Source organism: Ruditapes philippinarum, unplaced genomic scaffold, assembly GCF_026571515.1.
Source record: "Ruditapes philippinarum isolate M1 unplaced genomic scaffold, ASM2657151v2 ctg6988_1_1_1_1, whole genome shotgun sequence".
Lineage (NCBI taxonomy): Eukaryota > Metazoa > Mollusca > Bivalvia > Venerida > Veneridae > Ruditapes > Ruditapes philippinarum.
The window spans coordinates 77963-93014 of record NW_026861163.1 but is presented as its reverse complement, the minus strand read 5'-3'; the positions used below and the strand labels follow the sequence as shown (position 1 = coordinate 93014).

General features: G+C 33.0%; 1 protein-coding gene across 1 annotated transcript in view; it reads right to left on the bottom strand.

Moving 5' to 3' along the window:
• Positions 1–498: 498 nt before the first annotated feature.
• The window catches only part of LOC132714734 (hemicentin-1-like), a gene marked incomplete at its 3' end in the record, with an annotated part of 37266 nt that continues 22712 nt past the window's right edge, over positions 499–15052 (bottom strand). The window contains exons 13-20 of the mRNA XM_060697652.1: positions 12225–12369; positions 5505–5684; positions 4679–4774; positions 2941–3131; positions 2616–2697; positions 2251–2371; positions 1076–1242; positions 499–771 (exon numbers count right to left, since the gene is read on the bottom strand). Of these exons, the coding sequence (XP_060553635.1) occupies positions 499–771; positions 1076–1242; positions 2251–2371; positions 2616–2697; positions 2941–3131; positions 4679–4774; positions 5505–5684; positions 12225–12369 (1255 nt within the window). The remainder of the gene's footprint in view (positions 772–1075; positions 1243–2250; positions 2372–2615; positions 2698–2940; positions 3132–4678; positions 4775–5504; positions 5685–12224; positions 12370–15052) is intronic.

Genomic DNA, 15052 nt, shown 5'->3' with positions numbered 1-15052 from the left:
TCTTTTTAGTTTTGCTGCGTATGTCACTGTTAAGGTCATATAAAAAGCTTCTGACAAAAGCAGCACCTAGGTTAAAGTCACCAGCCTTCTTACCCTACCTTCATGACCTTGATAACTATCTAACATGTAAGAATTTGAAGACCCCTTCAGGACTGTGAGACCAGTTTTTTGTTTATTTGGCTTTCAAGCAAAGTTTAATACAATTTCATTCATATTTTAGCAGAAGATCCACCTAACTGGCCTCCTGGTGGATAACTATAACCAGTAATAACCAATTTCTTCATAAATGACCGACTACTTATCTCATATGATGTCTGCATCAGTGATGAGAGACAAGAAACAATTACACACTATGTCAGGGTTCAACAGTAACAGAAAAATTCTGCCTTGCCAAGTTCGGATCAGCAACCCCTAGATTACTAGCAACAACAACATCTTGACAAGGTATTATGCTCTTTCTTTAAATAAATCAGTCCACCATTTTAATTGATAACTTACTCTGTACAACAAGGGTAATAACTTTGGTCTCAGATCCTGCCACATTGGTAACAATACACTCATAGATAGCTTTATCCTCAATCTTTGAGTTTAAAATGGTCAACCCATAATCTCCAAACAGGTACTTTTCTGATGTAGGATTAAACGGTACAAAGTTTTTCCTCCATGTGATTTCAGGTGTTGGTACACCACTACCGACACATGGCAATACAACTGTCTCGTTCTCTGTCACAGTCAATCTTTCATTAGGCTCTCCAGCTATTGTTGGTTTCACTAAACATAAAACAAATTAAATCCTTAATCTTCTGAAATTTTAAACAAACATTGTTTTGAATATTGACACAGTCCGTTGAAAATTTAAATTTTTTCAATATCAACATACACAAATTATGCTACCACCAGTATAGACAGGCTTCATTAAAAGAAAGTATCAAATGCTTACATGGACAAATAATGTATTAAATTGTTCCAAATTGGAAATGTTTCTAAAATTGGGAGCAAAACCCTAGATTTACAATTTGATCTTTACTTAGTTATCTAGATAAAATGTTCGGATAATAATAACTTGGTAATTTACCCTGAACAAAAAGGTCCACAACCTTTTCTATATCTCCAGCTATATTAGTGGCCTGGCATCTATATTCACCAGTATCAGTGGCCTCGGCCGAGAAAATCTCTAAACTCCCATCTTCTCTTATATAGTAATGATAGTCTGTCAGTGAAATGGGACTTTCATCCTTGAACCTAAATACAGATACAGTATGTTAAACTTGAACCTAAATACAGATACAGTATGTTAAACTTGAACCTAAATACAGAAACAGTAATGTTAAACTTGAACCTGAATACTGGAACAGTATGATAAACTTTGACCTGAATAGACAACATGTTAAACATTAGCCAGAATACAGAAGCAGTAATATTAAACTTGAACTTGAAAACAGGAACAATATCTAAAACTTGAACATGAATACTGGAACGCTATGTTAAACTTGAACCTGAAAACAGGAATAAATGTTACACTTGAACATGAAAACAGGAACAATATGTTAAACTTGAATATGAAATACTGGAACGGTATGTTAAACTTGAACCTGAAAACGAAACAATATGTTAAACTTGAACATGAAAACAGGAACGGTATGTTTAACTTGAACCTGAAAACAGGAACAATATAATAATCTTGAACATGAATACAGGAACAGTATGTTAAACTTTAACTACAGGAACAATATGTTAAACTTGAACATGAATACTGGAACAGTATGTTAAACTTGATTCATTATGTTAAACCTGAACATGAAAAAAGGAACAATATGTTAAACTTGGACATGAATACTGAAACAGTATGTTAAAACTTTTACTATAGGAATAATATGTTAAACCTGAATGCAGAAGCATCGATTAACTTTAACCTCAATACAGAGACAGTATGTTAAACCTGAACCAGTTAATGTTAAACTTGAACCTGAATAGAGAAACAGTATTATAATCAAACCTTGCAATTCTACATGTTACCAGAGGTTGTAAGGTAAAGCAAGGTGATATTATTCATTTAAGAATCTTGAATTACAGACACCTTGTTTCATATAAGCTCATAATTGATAAAACTTGATTAAACATGCACTACATATATTTTATTTAAATTGTGTGGATTTGTTTATCCTCGCCACTGGAGTGATGACCATATTTTGGAAAGCATATTAAAAAACAAAGGACTTCCCCAATCATTCAAGAAAGAATTTAACTCACCATGTTATCAAAGGTGTTGGATCTCCCTGTACATTACAAGGAAGAACTACAGTATCACCTTGGTTAATTCTAAAATCTGTTATGTTATCTTCCGGCGAGTCAAACCCAAATATTGGCGGAACTGAAAAATACAAATAATATAATGTATGTTACCAGTAAATAAATAAAGGAACCATTTGTCTGTTTAGGTGTTAATTTTCGTTAATTTCATTAAAATTAAACAATATTACAAGTGGCAAAGTGGGAGTGTCAAAGATCATTACTGAATAATATATGGTGTAAGTATACAAGATAGAAAGTTACAATGTAAGCTAAAATAACATATTGTTCTTGTCAACAGAAGACTATAAAAATGTAAACATTACCTTGAACTTCAACCCTCACTAGGAAGGAAGCATTGCCACCAACATTAGAAGCTAGACACAGGTAGTCTCCACTATGGAATGCCTGAAATAATCATATATATATATATGAGTCCTGTCATGACAAAACCAACATAATGGGTTTAATAAGTCTTGATGATATATTTACAATATTATATAAAATGTTTTTTTTAATTAAAATGAAATTATTACATAAAACTAAAGCAGTAGTGTATATTATGAGATAATATACACTTTATAAACATCCAATGAAATTCAAGCTTATAAATGTGTTGTATTATAAATTAAACATCATACATTATTTTACCTGAACATCATCAATGTTAACATTGCCATCACCAGATTTTGTGGTAAATTCATCAGTTGTTATTGTCTGACCTTCATATAACCAGTTGACTTTTGGTTTAGGATTTCCAAGTAATACCTGGCAGTTTAATTCAACTGAATCTCCTGTAGTGACCTGTATCACAGGGTCCATGTAGCCAATCAGTGGTGGTACTTAAAAGTAAAAGCAGTTTATTTTTAATACCAAACTGGAGCTAAAATATGTCATGATATTATTACAATATATTGGTTCTATCATGATACAGTATCATGGTATTATTGTGATATCTTGTTTGCATCACAATAAAGTATAATAATTGCCATATATTGGTTCCATCACAGTACAGTATCATCATATTATGATATCTGTTTGCAGTACAAAACAGTATCATAACCACAATATCTTGGTTGTATCACGCTACAATATTATGATATTATTGTTATATCTTCTTTGCAGTACAAAATAGTGTCATAGTTCTGTCAGGATACAATATCATGATATAAATCTTGGTTCTATAATGATTCAGCATCATAGTATAGAAAAATGTATCACTGTGTAGTGATACCTCAGCATTGTATCATGATACTGTAGCAGCGTTATCCACAATACAACCATGTATCAATGACATCTGACCATTCTTGCCTCTCACTGCTGTAAGTTTGACCATCTCCAGCCTCTTCTGATGATTCATGTGAGAAAGCTATAATCCAGCTAGTTTACGAAAAATGTCAGTGGTTCTATTCAGGTACCTAACATTATGTACAGAGGGGCATCAGAGGTCTTCCTCCAACACAGCAGTAAAACTGTAAAGTCACCCTATAACCTATTATACTGTGTTGATGCGCTATGAAACCCAACCATAAAAATAATCTGACAATCCTTCAAAATTGTGTACATGTGTACAGCACTTCTTTCTTTAGGTCATGATATGTATGTAACCTACTCTAAAATCATTACTTATGCATTATAAAATTCATGTCTGTCCTTTATAAAGAAAGAGAAACTTGTTTGTTTCTGAGAAATAATGTGCCTTTAAATCAAACACATAGAATAACTGCAATCGCATGTTCTTGTGAAATTTTTAGGATCTTAGGGTCTATATGACCCCATTCTAGTGACTGCACGATACACAATGTAGAATAAAATGCAAGTATTTATGTCTTCAATGTCAATACAATAATTTTTACGCATCTATTCTTAAATATTTATTTTTGTCAATTGATTACAGGAAGTAAGTGTGTTGTAAACGATAGTTTTGCTATGATTGGTCAAAATGGAGTAGTTTTCGTCTATCACAATATTCGATTTCGATTATTCGAACCCATCGATTATTCGAAGTAAATATTCAATCCCAGGTACTTCCAATAAACGGGGTTGGACTGTATATAATAATTATTATGTATTTCTATTCCATACAAGGTCATCTCAGGCATCTCAAACAAAGTAAAACACAAAGTTACATACATGGCAGATTAATTGAGGTAAATATTATAAACTTACAATAAATGTAATGAGATCTGACATTTAACTGTACTTAACTTAAATGTTTGTTGTTTTTTCAGCATACCAACACAATTTAAGTCATATGGCACCGAAATAAGAAAGATGATTTTGGGTAGCCTCGGGTGTAACAAAATGTTATGTGATTATGAATGAAAGTACGAAATATGTTCAAACACAAGTGATATACACATTGTATGAACTGACTGATCATATTTACCTATTCCGGTAACAGTAAGATAGGCAGATGATGATACTGTTCCAAACTGGTTCTGGGCAACACACACATAACTTCCCTCATCAGCCTTCCTTAAATCTACATACAAAATGTTTCAAAATAATTCTTTTTAAAACAAGATGATAGAAAAACAAGTGAAACACACATGTCAATAGAAAAACCAGTGATCTTGCAGTAGCATATCATGCCAAGTTCATCCAGACATAGAGCTATGATTTAATTTGGTGAAAATAGAAAATATCTTGCTTAAAAATGATCTAAAATAATTGAGTAAAATCTCTTTAAAAGACTTATCAAATGTACCCACTGTAAACAAATTAACATCCTATCTTAATTACATACATACTAATGTAATTATCTTCACTATATAAATAATATGTATTTTATCATTTGCTGCCTAACTATACTTTATGGAAATAACATTTTAATCAAATTATCTCCCTTGAATGCAGTAATACAGTGTGGATTATAAACAAAACAGATTATATTACAAATATTTTTATTGAAAAAAATTGTAGAAGGTTAAAGGCTAATAAAGGTCAAATTAGAATTTTTATCCATCAATATATTTCATAGAGGGGAGCAGTGACCTAGTGGTAAAGGTGGCTGCCTCTCAACCCAGGAATCATGGGTTCCAGCCCTACTCAGGTCATGATAATGTTTTATCATTTGTCACCAGTACTGGTTAGTTCCAGGAAGCGGACTCTAAAGTGATAAATATAAGTTGCAAAAAATTCTTTCACAATCCAGCTAAAATAAATATGTTTAAACTAATATATGTCATAAAGAGGTATTATATGTGACCTACCTGTAATGAACAGATCTCCTCTAGCCATTTGTTTTATTTTGTTTGAATCAAGCGGTCTACCATCTTGTCTTTTCCAGAATACTTTAGGTAACGGTGAACCTGTTGCCCGACATCTCAGGGTAGCGTTACCTTCAATATCTTCTCCCGTGTTCTCCGGAGCTTCTATTATCTTTGGTCCCGCTTTAAGTAACAATGACGAAGAAAAGAAATTCAAACTTTACCTTTACTAAGCTAAATATCTTAAATGGACTAGTCAATTTTTTTATATTGACTAAACCCTTCATCATTTTAAGGGAAATTTTCAAAATAAGCAGTGATTGAATAGGGAAAAATGCAGACCATGATTAGACACTGGTGGTGGTGGTGGTGTTGGTAGTTTTCACCCTGGATCACGGCAGTAAGCTATACTGAATTAACCAGAGCACTATTCAGCCAGTCCATCGTTCCTGGACAGGCTGTCAAGCAGTTTACTAGTACAAGTTGCCTACACTATCACAAGGAACTGATGACCTCTGCTAGAGCACAGGTACAGTGCAAATGACCATAGAAAGGATGACATGATCAATTACAACTAAAGTGACCTGCACTGTCTGGCAATCAAACCTGGACTGCCCATTTCACAGTGCAACACTATCTAACCAATCAATTTTGATCAGACACATCAGATGAGCATGTTGGTTTTAGTCAGCACTGGTCACACGGGTTAATTTCTTCAAGGTTTTTCTAAATTCTATTATGTATCTACAACTTTATTTAATGAAAATTTGCCAAGAGCAGTCCAATACTTAAAGATACATTTTATAATATGCCAAACAACAAAATGATAATATTCAAAGCTACATTAAAATCATTTGATCTATACAGTATATTAGAAAGAAAGTTATAAATTAGAATCATTCTTCTTAAAATAAATTACGATCATTAGCATTTTAAACAAATAACATGGAACATTTTGCATGTAAGACATGCACTGATGTCAAATTTATAAATGTATTTAAATGATATCCGTGTACAAAGGTAATAATATTTCTGTTTGCAAAGTATATCAAATACAAGCAATTATCATAGTATTGCAAGCAATCCATAAGTCCCCTACCGGTTAGAATGCCAGCAACATTCTGATGGGCCATTGGCCATTCAATTTTACCAGTGAATGAATGACATGAATGAACTTAAATCTTTTGAGTTCCAAGTTTGTCTATATCACAGTAATGTGTTAAGTTTCCCTGCCTAGTAAGGAAATTATGTTTATACAACCTTGTCTTATTATTATGATGTGGGAATTTAAAGTAAATCCTATAAGGAATGAAGAAGTTGGAGTAAAAAATACCAATTACTCGAAAAAAAAATCTAAGTTCAAGGGGGACATAATTCTGGAAACAGTCTTGCTAGAGTATCTAACCTTCTCAAAAATGTTGAGTGATAATAAGAAACATATATATGAAGTTTGAAGTAGATACATTAGGAAATAAAGAAGTTATTTAAAAAAAAGACAACATTTTTTTTCATAAAAATTCTACGTTCAAGGGAGATAATACTGATAACTTTTGTGCTAGAGTTGTAAACCTTGTCACATATGATGTGGTTGATGACCAGAAACTTATATTTAAAGTTTGAAGTAAACACCTTAAGAAATAAAGAACTTATAGTGAAAAAGCTGAAAAATTTAAATCAGAAATCTTGAAATTCAGGCTATTTGTTGCCATAGCAACCAGACTTTTCAACATAGAAAGAAAAGAAAAATATGTGCATAATCTCCATACTGCCATCTATCCATATATCAAGTTTCATAAAAATATTTTCAGTACTTTTTGCGTTATCGCGGGATCCAGTTTTGTGGACGGATGGACTGACGGACTGACAGACCGGTTAAACCGGTAGGGGACAATGAAAGGGTTAAAGGTACTCCACTGAGGTACGGCCGAATGTCACAAAAAAAAAGTAAAATTTCACGAACCGATATTTTTTGTTACCTGCGAGTTAAGGACATTCAAACAGAATCAGTGATACATTGATATGTGTTCTTTGGATTGGCAAGTCGTTTGAAATACATATTTTCTCCAATTTTGTGGGAAAAGCGTTTAAACACCTTTCAGTTTGCAAATCTGAATAAAAACAACGGTCACGTGAAGATTCTCGGGATGACTAAAAAGCGAAACGGAGAATTTTTTGTGTATCGGCAGCAACGAAAGTGCGAAACCGGAATATACCAACAATCCATAAATTTAAAAGCAAATAATGGGTTTGTTTGTTAAATTTCTTGTTGTTCACATATGTTCTTGTGAGAAAAATCTTTCAAAAGCAATTTCAATATATTTAAAGCATTACATTGTTGTAATCATGTTTTTTTCTCCATTACAATGATGAATTTAGCTAAACGTACGGAGTTCGAAACTGACATACACAAATTTTACAAATATTCTATGTTAATTTGAGAGCTTTCGTGTAATGGTTAAAATATCATGATATCTAGGCTAAGAAAATTTACTTTGTCAATCAGTGTAATGGGTCCTATTTCAAAGGTCACTTTGGTTTATCTGACACCCGTTCAGGAAAAAAACTTCGTAATACCTTTTATACAACGAACATGAATTTGAGTATTGTAAGCATAAAAAATCACACGCACACACAGAATGTTATTCCAGAATTTTCTCTTTATCTCTGATCAAAGCACTGAAAGCACTGGCTAAATAGAGAATGAATCCGGCCTCATTATAGGACATTTAGGCTTCAACTTTATTAGATAATATTTCTAATGTATGTCTAGTGCACATAATTAAAATTCTTTAAGAAAAAATCGATCTCCTTTGCTAGATAGATCTAAAATTTAATATTTATCATTTTACATACATACTTGCATATTTATCCGCATTGGATGTAAACTTTGTTGATGAAAAGATTACTATGTTTTGATCTAGACATTCAAAACTATAGGTAATTGATACCTGTTTCATGCACATGTAAACATTATCAAGAAGGTCGGAAAAGAGTTACAATCTGGCTCTATTAATATTATTATTATCATTATTGATTTAGCAGATATCCTGATAATTTTTTTCTTATTGTAAGGCCTCCGTACTAGTGATGGGTCAATTGAGCTGTGCTTTAATGTTACCAATATATTGAAAGCTTCCCGGTGGAAAAGAAATTGAGAGCGTTATAAGAGTAAAAAAAGAAAACTGGAATAAAGACAATCAAGGCGACGGCAACGTTCACATGACGCAGCCCCCGACATAGTCAAGCTTCCACAGCAGGGTTATTGCCGTGACTAGTGAAATAAACTTAAAACTGATTATATAGTTGTTGTTTTTAAACCCTAACTTTCTTTCAAATTAAACGAAACAAACAAAATCATGATACAGCAAGACAAATGTGAAGGGCAGGTAAGTAAAAGTAACTTTAAGAATCAGTAAGATATTATTAACCTCACCTCATACAACAACCATTGCTTAAACTATGTTTTATAATACTTCCAACTCCTAGACGGTAAAGGGCAATGCATATATAAACCATTGTTTTTACTCCTTATAGCCTGTTTATCATGGCATACTCATTATTAATAGTTTTGTAAATGTTTTGATAAAAAAAGTCGGGTTCATTTCCCGACTATTTTGAAAACACGAGTGACTGGTCTCAAAAACTACAATGGCTAAATATTGATCGGATGCATTTCATTGCATAAATAAGTTAGGGAGAGAACGCTGCTTTTCTTTCTTTATAGCACGAAAACCTTTACTTTTCTCTACTTTTGTCTCTTCTTTCTTCCTGTTTTTCATTTTTGTTATTTATTCTTTTTATTTACCCCTTGAAAGCCTGAAATTAATGTTTTCATTGATAATTTAGCTGTGGTCCTGTTTTGCTTGGTCGTGTGGGTGTTGTATTCATTGAATGTTACCATTCCTTTTTGTATTTCTGATCGAAGATTAGGAAATACAAAGCTAACATTCAATCTCTGACACAGCGGTTTCACGACAAAACTAACAACAAACAGTTCTTAAAACACCTGAAAACTACCGATTTAAAAGAAAGAAATATTTTCATTTTGTTATAAGTATCCAACAAATTACAACGCATTCAAAGTTTAAAAGTAGCTTTGGCTTATAGAATTGTCAATGAATGCACATTCACAAATTACGCGGATGAATATCATTTTAATCAATGAAAATGCTATTTTAAGCGATGTCGAGAGCTTATTTCACAAATAAATCTGACTGTCGAGTAGTGGAATATATACATGTCGGGCTGTTTTGGCGAAAAGATTTTTGTTAAATTATTTACATCAATGTTAAAGAACAGGTTTATCTTGAACAAAAAACCTCGAAATTAACCCGAAATGCAGTGAAAAATCTAAATTTAGTATTACTTGATTTTATTCAGGCATTGTTCGTATATCTTCTCCGTGGTGCAAGGGTAACGCGCTCGTTTAGTGTGTCTGGGGTTCAAATCCAATTCAAGGCAATTATTTTTTATAAAGTTTCTTTGTTAAGGAAATAGCCACGATATGCAAGGATAAAGTGTGGCTGTCATAAAAATGAACATAAATGATTTTTGATGCAACTCTAGTCATGCAAAATGTTTCAAACTCTGGTACCAAGCAAGAAGAATTATAGTACATAAAAATAAACTTATACAGGAAAATAATACAGTTGTACAGTGCGATTTATATATTGCAAAGATCAGAAAATACCACAGAGTTTGCAGCCTTTTTGATTTATCTTGTTTTTCGTATGTATTTCTGGAGATTAAATGGGTGGTTCTCGTAATACTTTAAGATTCATAAGATTGTGTATTAAAAGCCTTTGTAAATTGTTTCGGAAATACTGGATATCGTTTTGAAAAGTATTTTAAACACGTGAACGAAAAATTTCACAGTAACAGGAATTAAAATTAATTCCTAAGTATTTCGATTATAGTGATTATACCGTAATCAAACGTTAAAGGTCTCCTAAGAAATGTTCTTTGGAATTAAAAATTAAGTGTAAGCACTAGAACATAAACCACCAGATTGCTTGCAAAATCTTTATCGGCAGGATAAATTGGTTCACAAAACATGATTTTTTCACAGTCAAGATCAAATGAACAGACTGTCATTTTCTTCCTGTTACCGAATGATACGAACAGACTGTCATTTTCTTCCTGTTACCGAAAAAAACACACCAGGAAGATTTCAAGTAGAGGACACGTCACTGACAGAATGTTCTTAATATTTGAATAGAAAAGAATTTGCTAAAGCCAATTTATGAAAGAGAAATCGGGGATGCTACTTATTAAATTATTTGCCTATAAAAGAGGATTTATTTTACTCGTTTAGATTATTTTCAAAAACAAAAAGTCTCAAAAAGCAAAGGTTAGCTGATATTTAGATGTAAACCGCGACATATAAAATTAATTTACCTGTGAAACTGGAGTGAAAATGTGATAGTTTATCCGTTTTTTTCTTCAGTGCCTTCAGCACTTTGATCTTATCTGTAGTACAAGTAAACTATATCGTTTTCACCAAAAAATCATTAAATTCTAAACAAGTTTCTAATAGAATCATAAACATTTATTGTATCATAGTTTGAAGACTTTTCTGTTGAAAACGTGTCAGAGTTAAATCGAATTCATATACATGCACAGTGCGTAACTGGAGTGCAGGTAATAAATACCAACACTCCAGAGCATGCCCATTGATGTATTCATTCTTTTTTTTTTTTTGGGGGGGGGGGGGGGGTGCTTTTATGGAATAACGATAGAAATGCCACATTCAGAAGCTAGTTCATAGGTTTTTTCTGGGGTTTCATATTGTTACAATAGGAAACGTGCATTTAATTTTGCCTATGGTATGAATATGATGTATTTGTGTGTGGAACGTGTATGTACGATCCTATCAAGATAGCCTACGAAACGTCACTCATTACATACACAGATGCCCGTTTGTGCCAGAAACAATTTTGCAAAGGGGGCACCTGAGTTCTTTCTCCACCAGTAAAACTGAAGAGTCGCCAAAATGACCTACACAGTTTTGTGTGACGGAACCCCCACTCCATCCCAAATACAAACAATCAAATCAAATGAGACATGTCATTAACTGTATTTGATTTAAATACGTTATAGATAGCGTTAAATACTTTTATTAGTGTGATTACACTGTGCTTGTTTTAGTATAAATATCACCGATGCATTATGTTTGCCTTAGAATATTGAAATTGAAACTGAAATGTCAATGAAAATAATTGTACATGTATATAATATCTTTCCGTTTTGTCTAGAAAATGACCGCTTCGCTGGCGTTTGATTTTTCAAGACAACGAAATTGCTACCTTGATTATCTTTTATACAGTTTTTCTTCGTTATACTCAAGTTATATAAACATGATAGGTTAGACAGTTGAGAAAAAATCAATAGACTTTTTTACCCCCGTTTACTCTGTTGTTCCAAAAATGTCCGTTGCGTATTTTTAGTTATACCCGATGAATTGTGGGTAACTTCTGTACATGTCTGGGAAAACCAACTTTCATTTTTGCATCAAAAGCTAATGTGAATATGCATTTTCTAGCATAATTGTTGTTAGAGGGTTGGTTAAAGTGTAAGTTATTGTTATTTTAGTCATAATATTGTGATTTGTGGGGAAATTTGTATACATTTTTTTGGACACCAAATTACCCGTCAGACCTCAGTGTAGCCCCTTTAATGCATGCGATAATAAGGTAATGTATGTTAGTGAAATTTTCAACCTACAGCCAACTTCTAGGAATACAGTTGCAGAATCACTGCCGGCCTCGTTCACAGCTTCACATTTATATTCTCCTCCATCTTGTTCTTGTGTGCCTAATATCGTCAGCTTTCCATTTGTACCGATCTTCACGTATGATAATGCTCTCAGCTGTTACATGATAAAAACAAGATTGCATTTGAGAAAAATGCTATGCCACCGCATTAATACAACACTAAATAGTAGTGTAGGAACAGATTTTTTTTTTGTTTCTATACAATTGAAGATTGTCATAATGCATAGATCCCTGACCTATGTAATTCTTATTATCAGATTAGTGATTAAAATCTATTGTTAATCAAATAAAAGATCAGAGCAGGAATATATCAATGCACTTGAGTCTAGTGAATTTGGTGGTGAAGGTCATATTTCACACAGCCTAAATTTCATGACTTCATCAAAGGACAACACAGTAAGACACTTTGTCAAAATCTAGGTAAGCTGATATCAAAGTCCACTTTACATCTTAATCTGTGCACATGGTTCAAATTTCATAGCTGTAGATCAAAGCACAAGAAAGTAGGTCACATTATCAAAATCTAGGTCACCTGATATCAAAGTACAATTTTACAACTAAAACTGTGCACATGGTCAAAATTTCATTGCTGTACATCAAAGGACAAGAAAGTAGGTCACTGTCCCCTTGGTCAAGGCAAAATTTTGACCCAAGGGTTTAATTCAAAACAATCTTAATACAGGTCCACCAAACAACATTTTAAGTCCAATATCTAAGCTGAAGCTTTCTCCCATTCAGAAAACATTTGTTTTATTTTCTGTTTTTACTATGAGAATCATGCCCCCCGGGCAGGGCCAGTTTTGACACCAGGGGAAAAATTTGAATAACTTTGGTAGAGGACCTATAGATGATATTATATAGCAAACATGAAAGCTCTATGCCTTGTACCTTCAGACAAAAATATTTTTTTTTTTTTTTTTTACTAGATGTACATAATGTAAATCAATGACCCCCGGGGCAGAACCAATTTTGACCCCAGGGCTAAAATTTGAACAATCTTGGTAGAGGTTCACTTCGCAAAGTCTCATGCCATATATTTAAACTCTAGCCTTTGTCAATTCAGAGAAGAAGATTTTTCAAGTTTTTACTTTATACATATAAGGAAATCTAGCGCCTCTGGGCAGGGCAATTTCAACACTAGGGGCATAATTAAAACAACTTTAGTAGAGGACCCAAATATGATATTATATACCAAATATCAAAGCTTTAAGCCTTGTACCTTCAGATAAGAAGATTTTTTAATTTCTTACTCTATGTTCATAGTGAAAATCAATGACCCCTAGGGGTGGGGCCAATATTTGAACAATCTTGCTAGAGCTTCACTACACAATGTTTCATGCAAAATATCTTACCTCTAGCATTTGTCAATTACTAGAAGATTTTTTTTTAAAGTTTTTACTGTAAGTTTTTACTATATACATATAAGGATAACCAATGACCCCCGGGGCGTGGTCGATTTTGACCCCAGGGCTATAATTTGAACAATCTGGGTAGAGGACTACCAGACAATGCCTTATGCAAAATATCTAAGCTTTAGGCCTTTTGGGTCCTTATAAGAAGGGTATTTTAAGTTTTAACTATATGTACATATAGTGAAAATCAATGACCCCTGGGGCGGGGCCGATTTTTGACCCCAGGGCTATAATTTCATATCTTGGTAAGGGTCTACCAGACAATGCCTTATGCAAAATATATAAGCTCTAGCCCTTTGGTCTTTACAAGAAGGTATTTTAAGTTTTTACTATATGTACATACAGTGAAAAATCAATGACCCCCGGGGCGGGGCCCATTTTGACCCCAGAGCTATAATTTGAACAATCTGGGTAGAGGTCTACCAGACAATGCCTTGATCAAAATATCTAAGCTCTAGGCCTTTTGAGTCTTTACAAGAAGGTATTTTAGTTTTTACTATATGTATATATAGTGAAAATCAATGACCCCTGGGCGGGCCGATTTTGACCCCAGGACTTATAATTTGAACAATCTTGGTAGAGGTCTACCAGACAATGCCTTATGCAAAATACCTAAGCTCTAGGCCTTTTGGGTCTTTACAAGAAGATTTTTTAAATTTATTCTTATAATTCCTTTCGGTTGCCATGGCAACCAGATTTCTGCATGGAATGAAATTCTTTGAACAACTTTGGAAGCCCTTCACCCAAGGATCAATCCTGCCAAGTTTGGTTTAAATTGGACTTGTGGTTTTTCACAAGAAGATTTTTTAAATTCACTATATAATCCATATAACACACACACACACAAACAAACACACACACACACAGGTGAATCGCTATATGCCACCGCATCGCAGATGCTGCGGTGGCATAAAAATTACATTCTAGTATTTCAACACACAAAATATGACTGTGTATACATACCAAAAATATTAGCTTCTATTCATGAAAATATTTCTGTATGCATAGAGATAATTTTCAAACCACAAGATAAAAAGTTTTCTCTTAAATTGTGTGTTTTGGCTGAATCTAGAAGAAAGTCGGGCAAGACACCAGTGAAAATAAGGAAAATATGTGTCACAGCAGTTAAAAATAAAATTTTTACAGTGAAAATACAGAAAATGAAAATATGAATTTTATTTCATCAGTATTTCTCGATTATTTATTAATAAATATATAAGTATATAATGTAATGAATGTGTCTTATTGTTTAAGTCAATAAGGCCTTATTATTATAGCAGACTATTGGATAAAACTGTATGAAGGGAGGTAACTGCCAAGATGTTTCATATTTTAATTTTGAGTTGTTTCCCTTGGGCAATTTTCT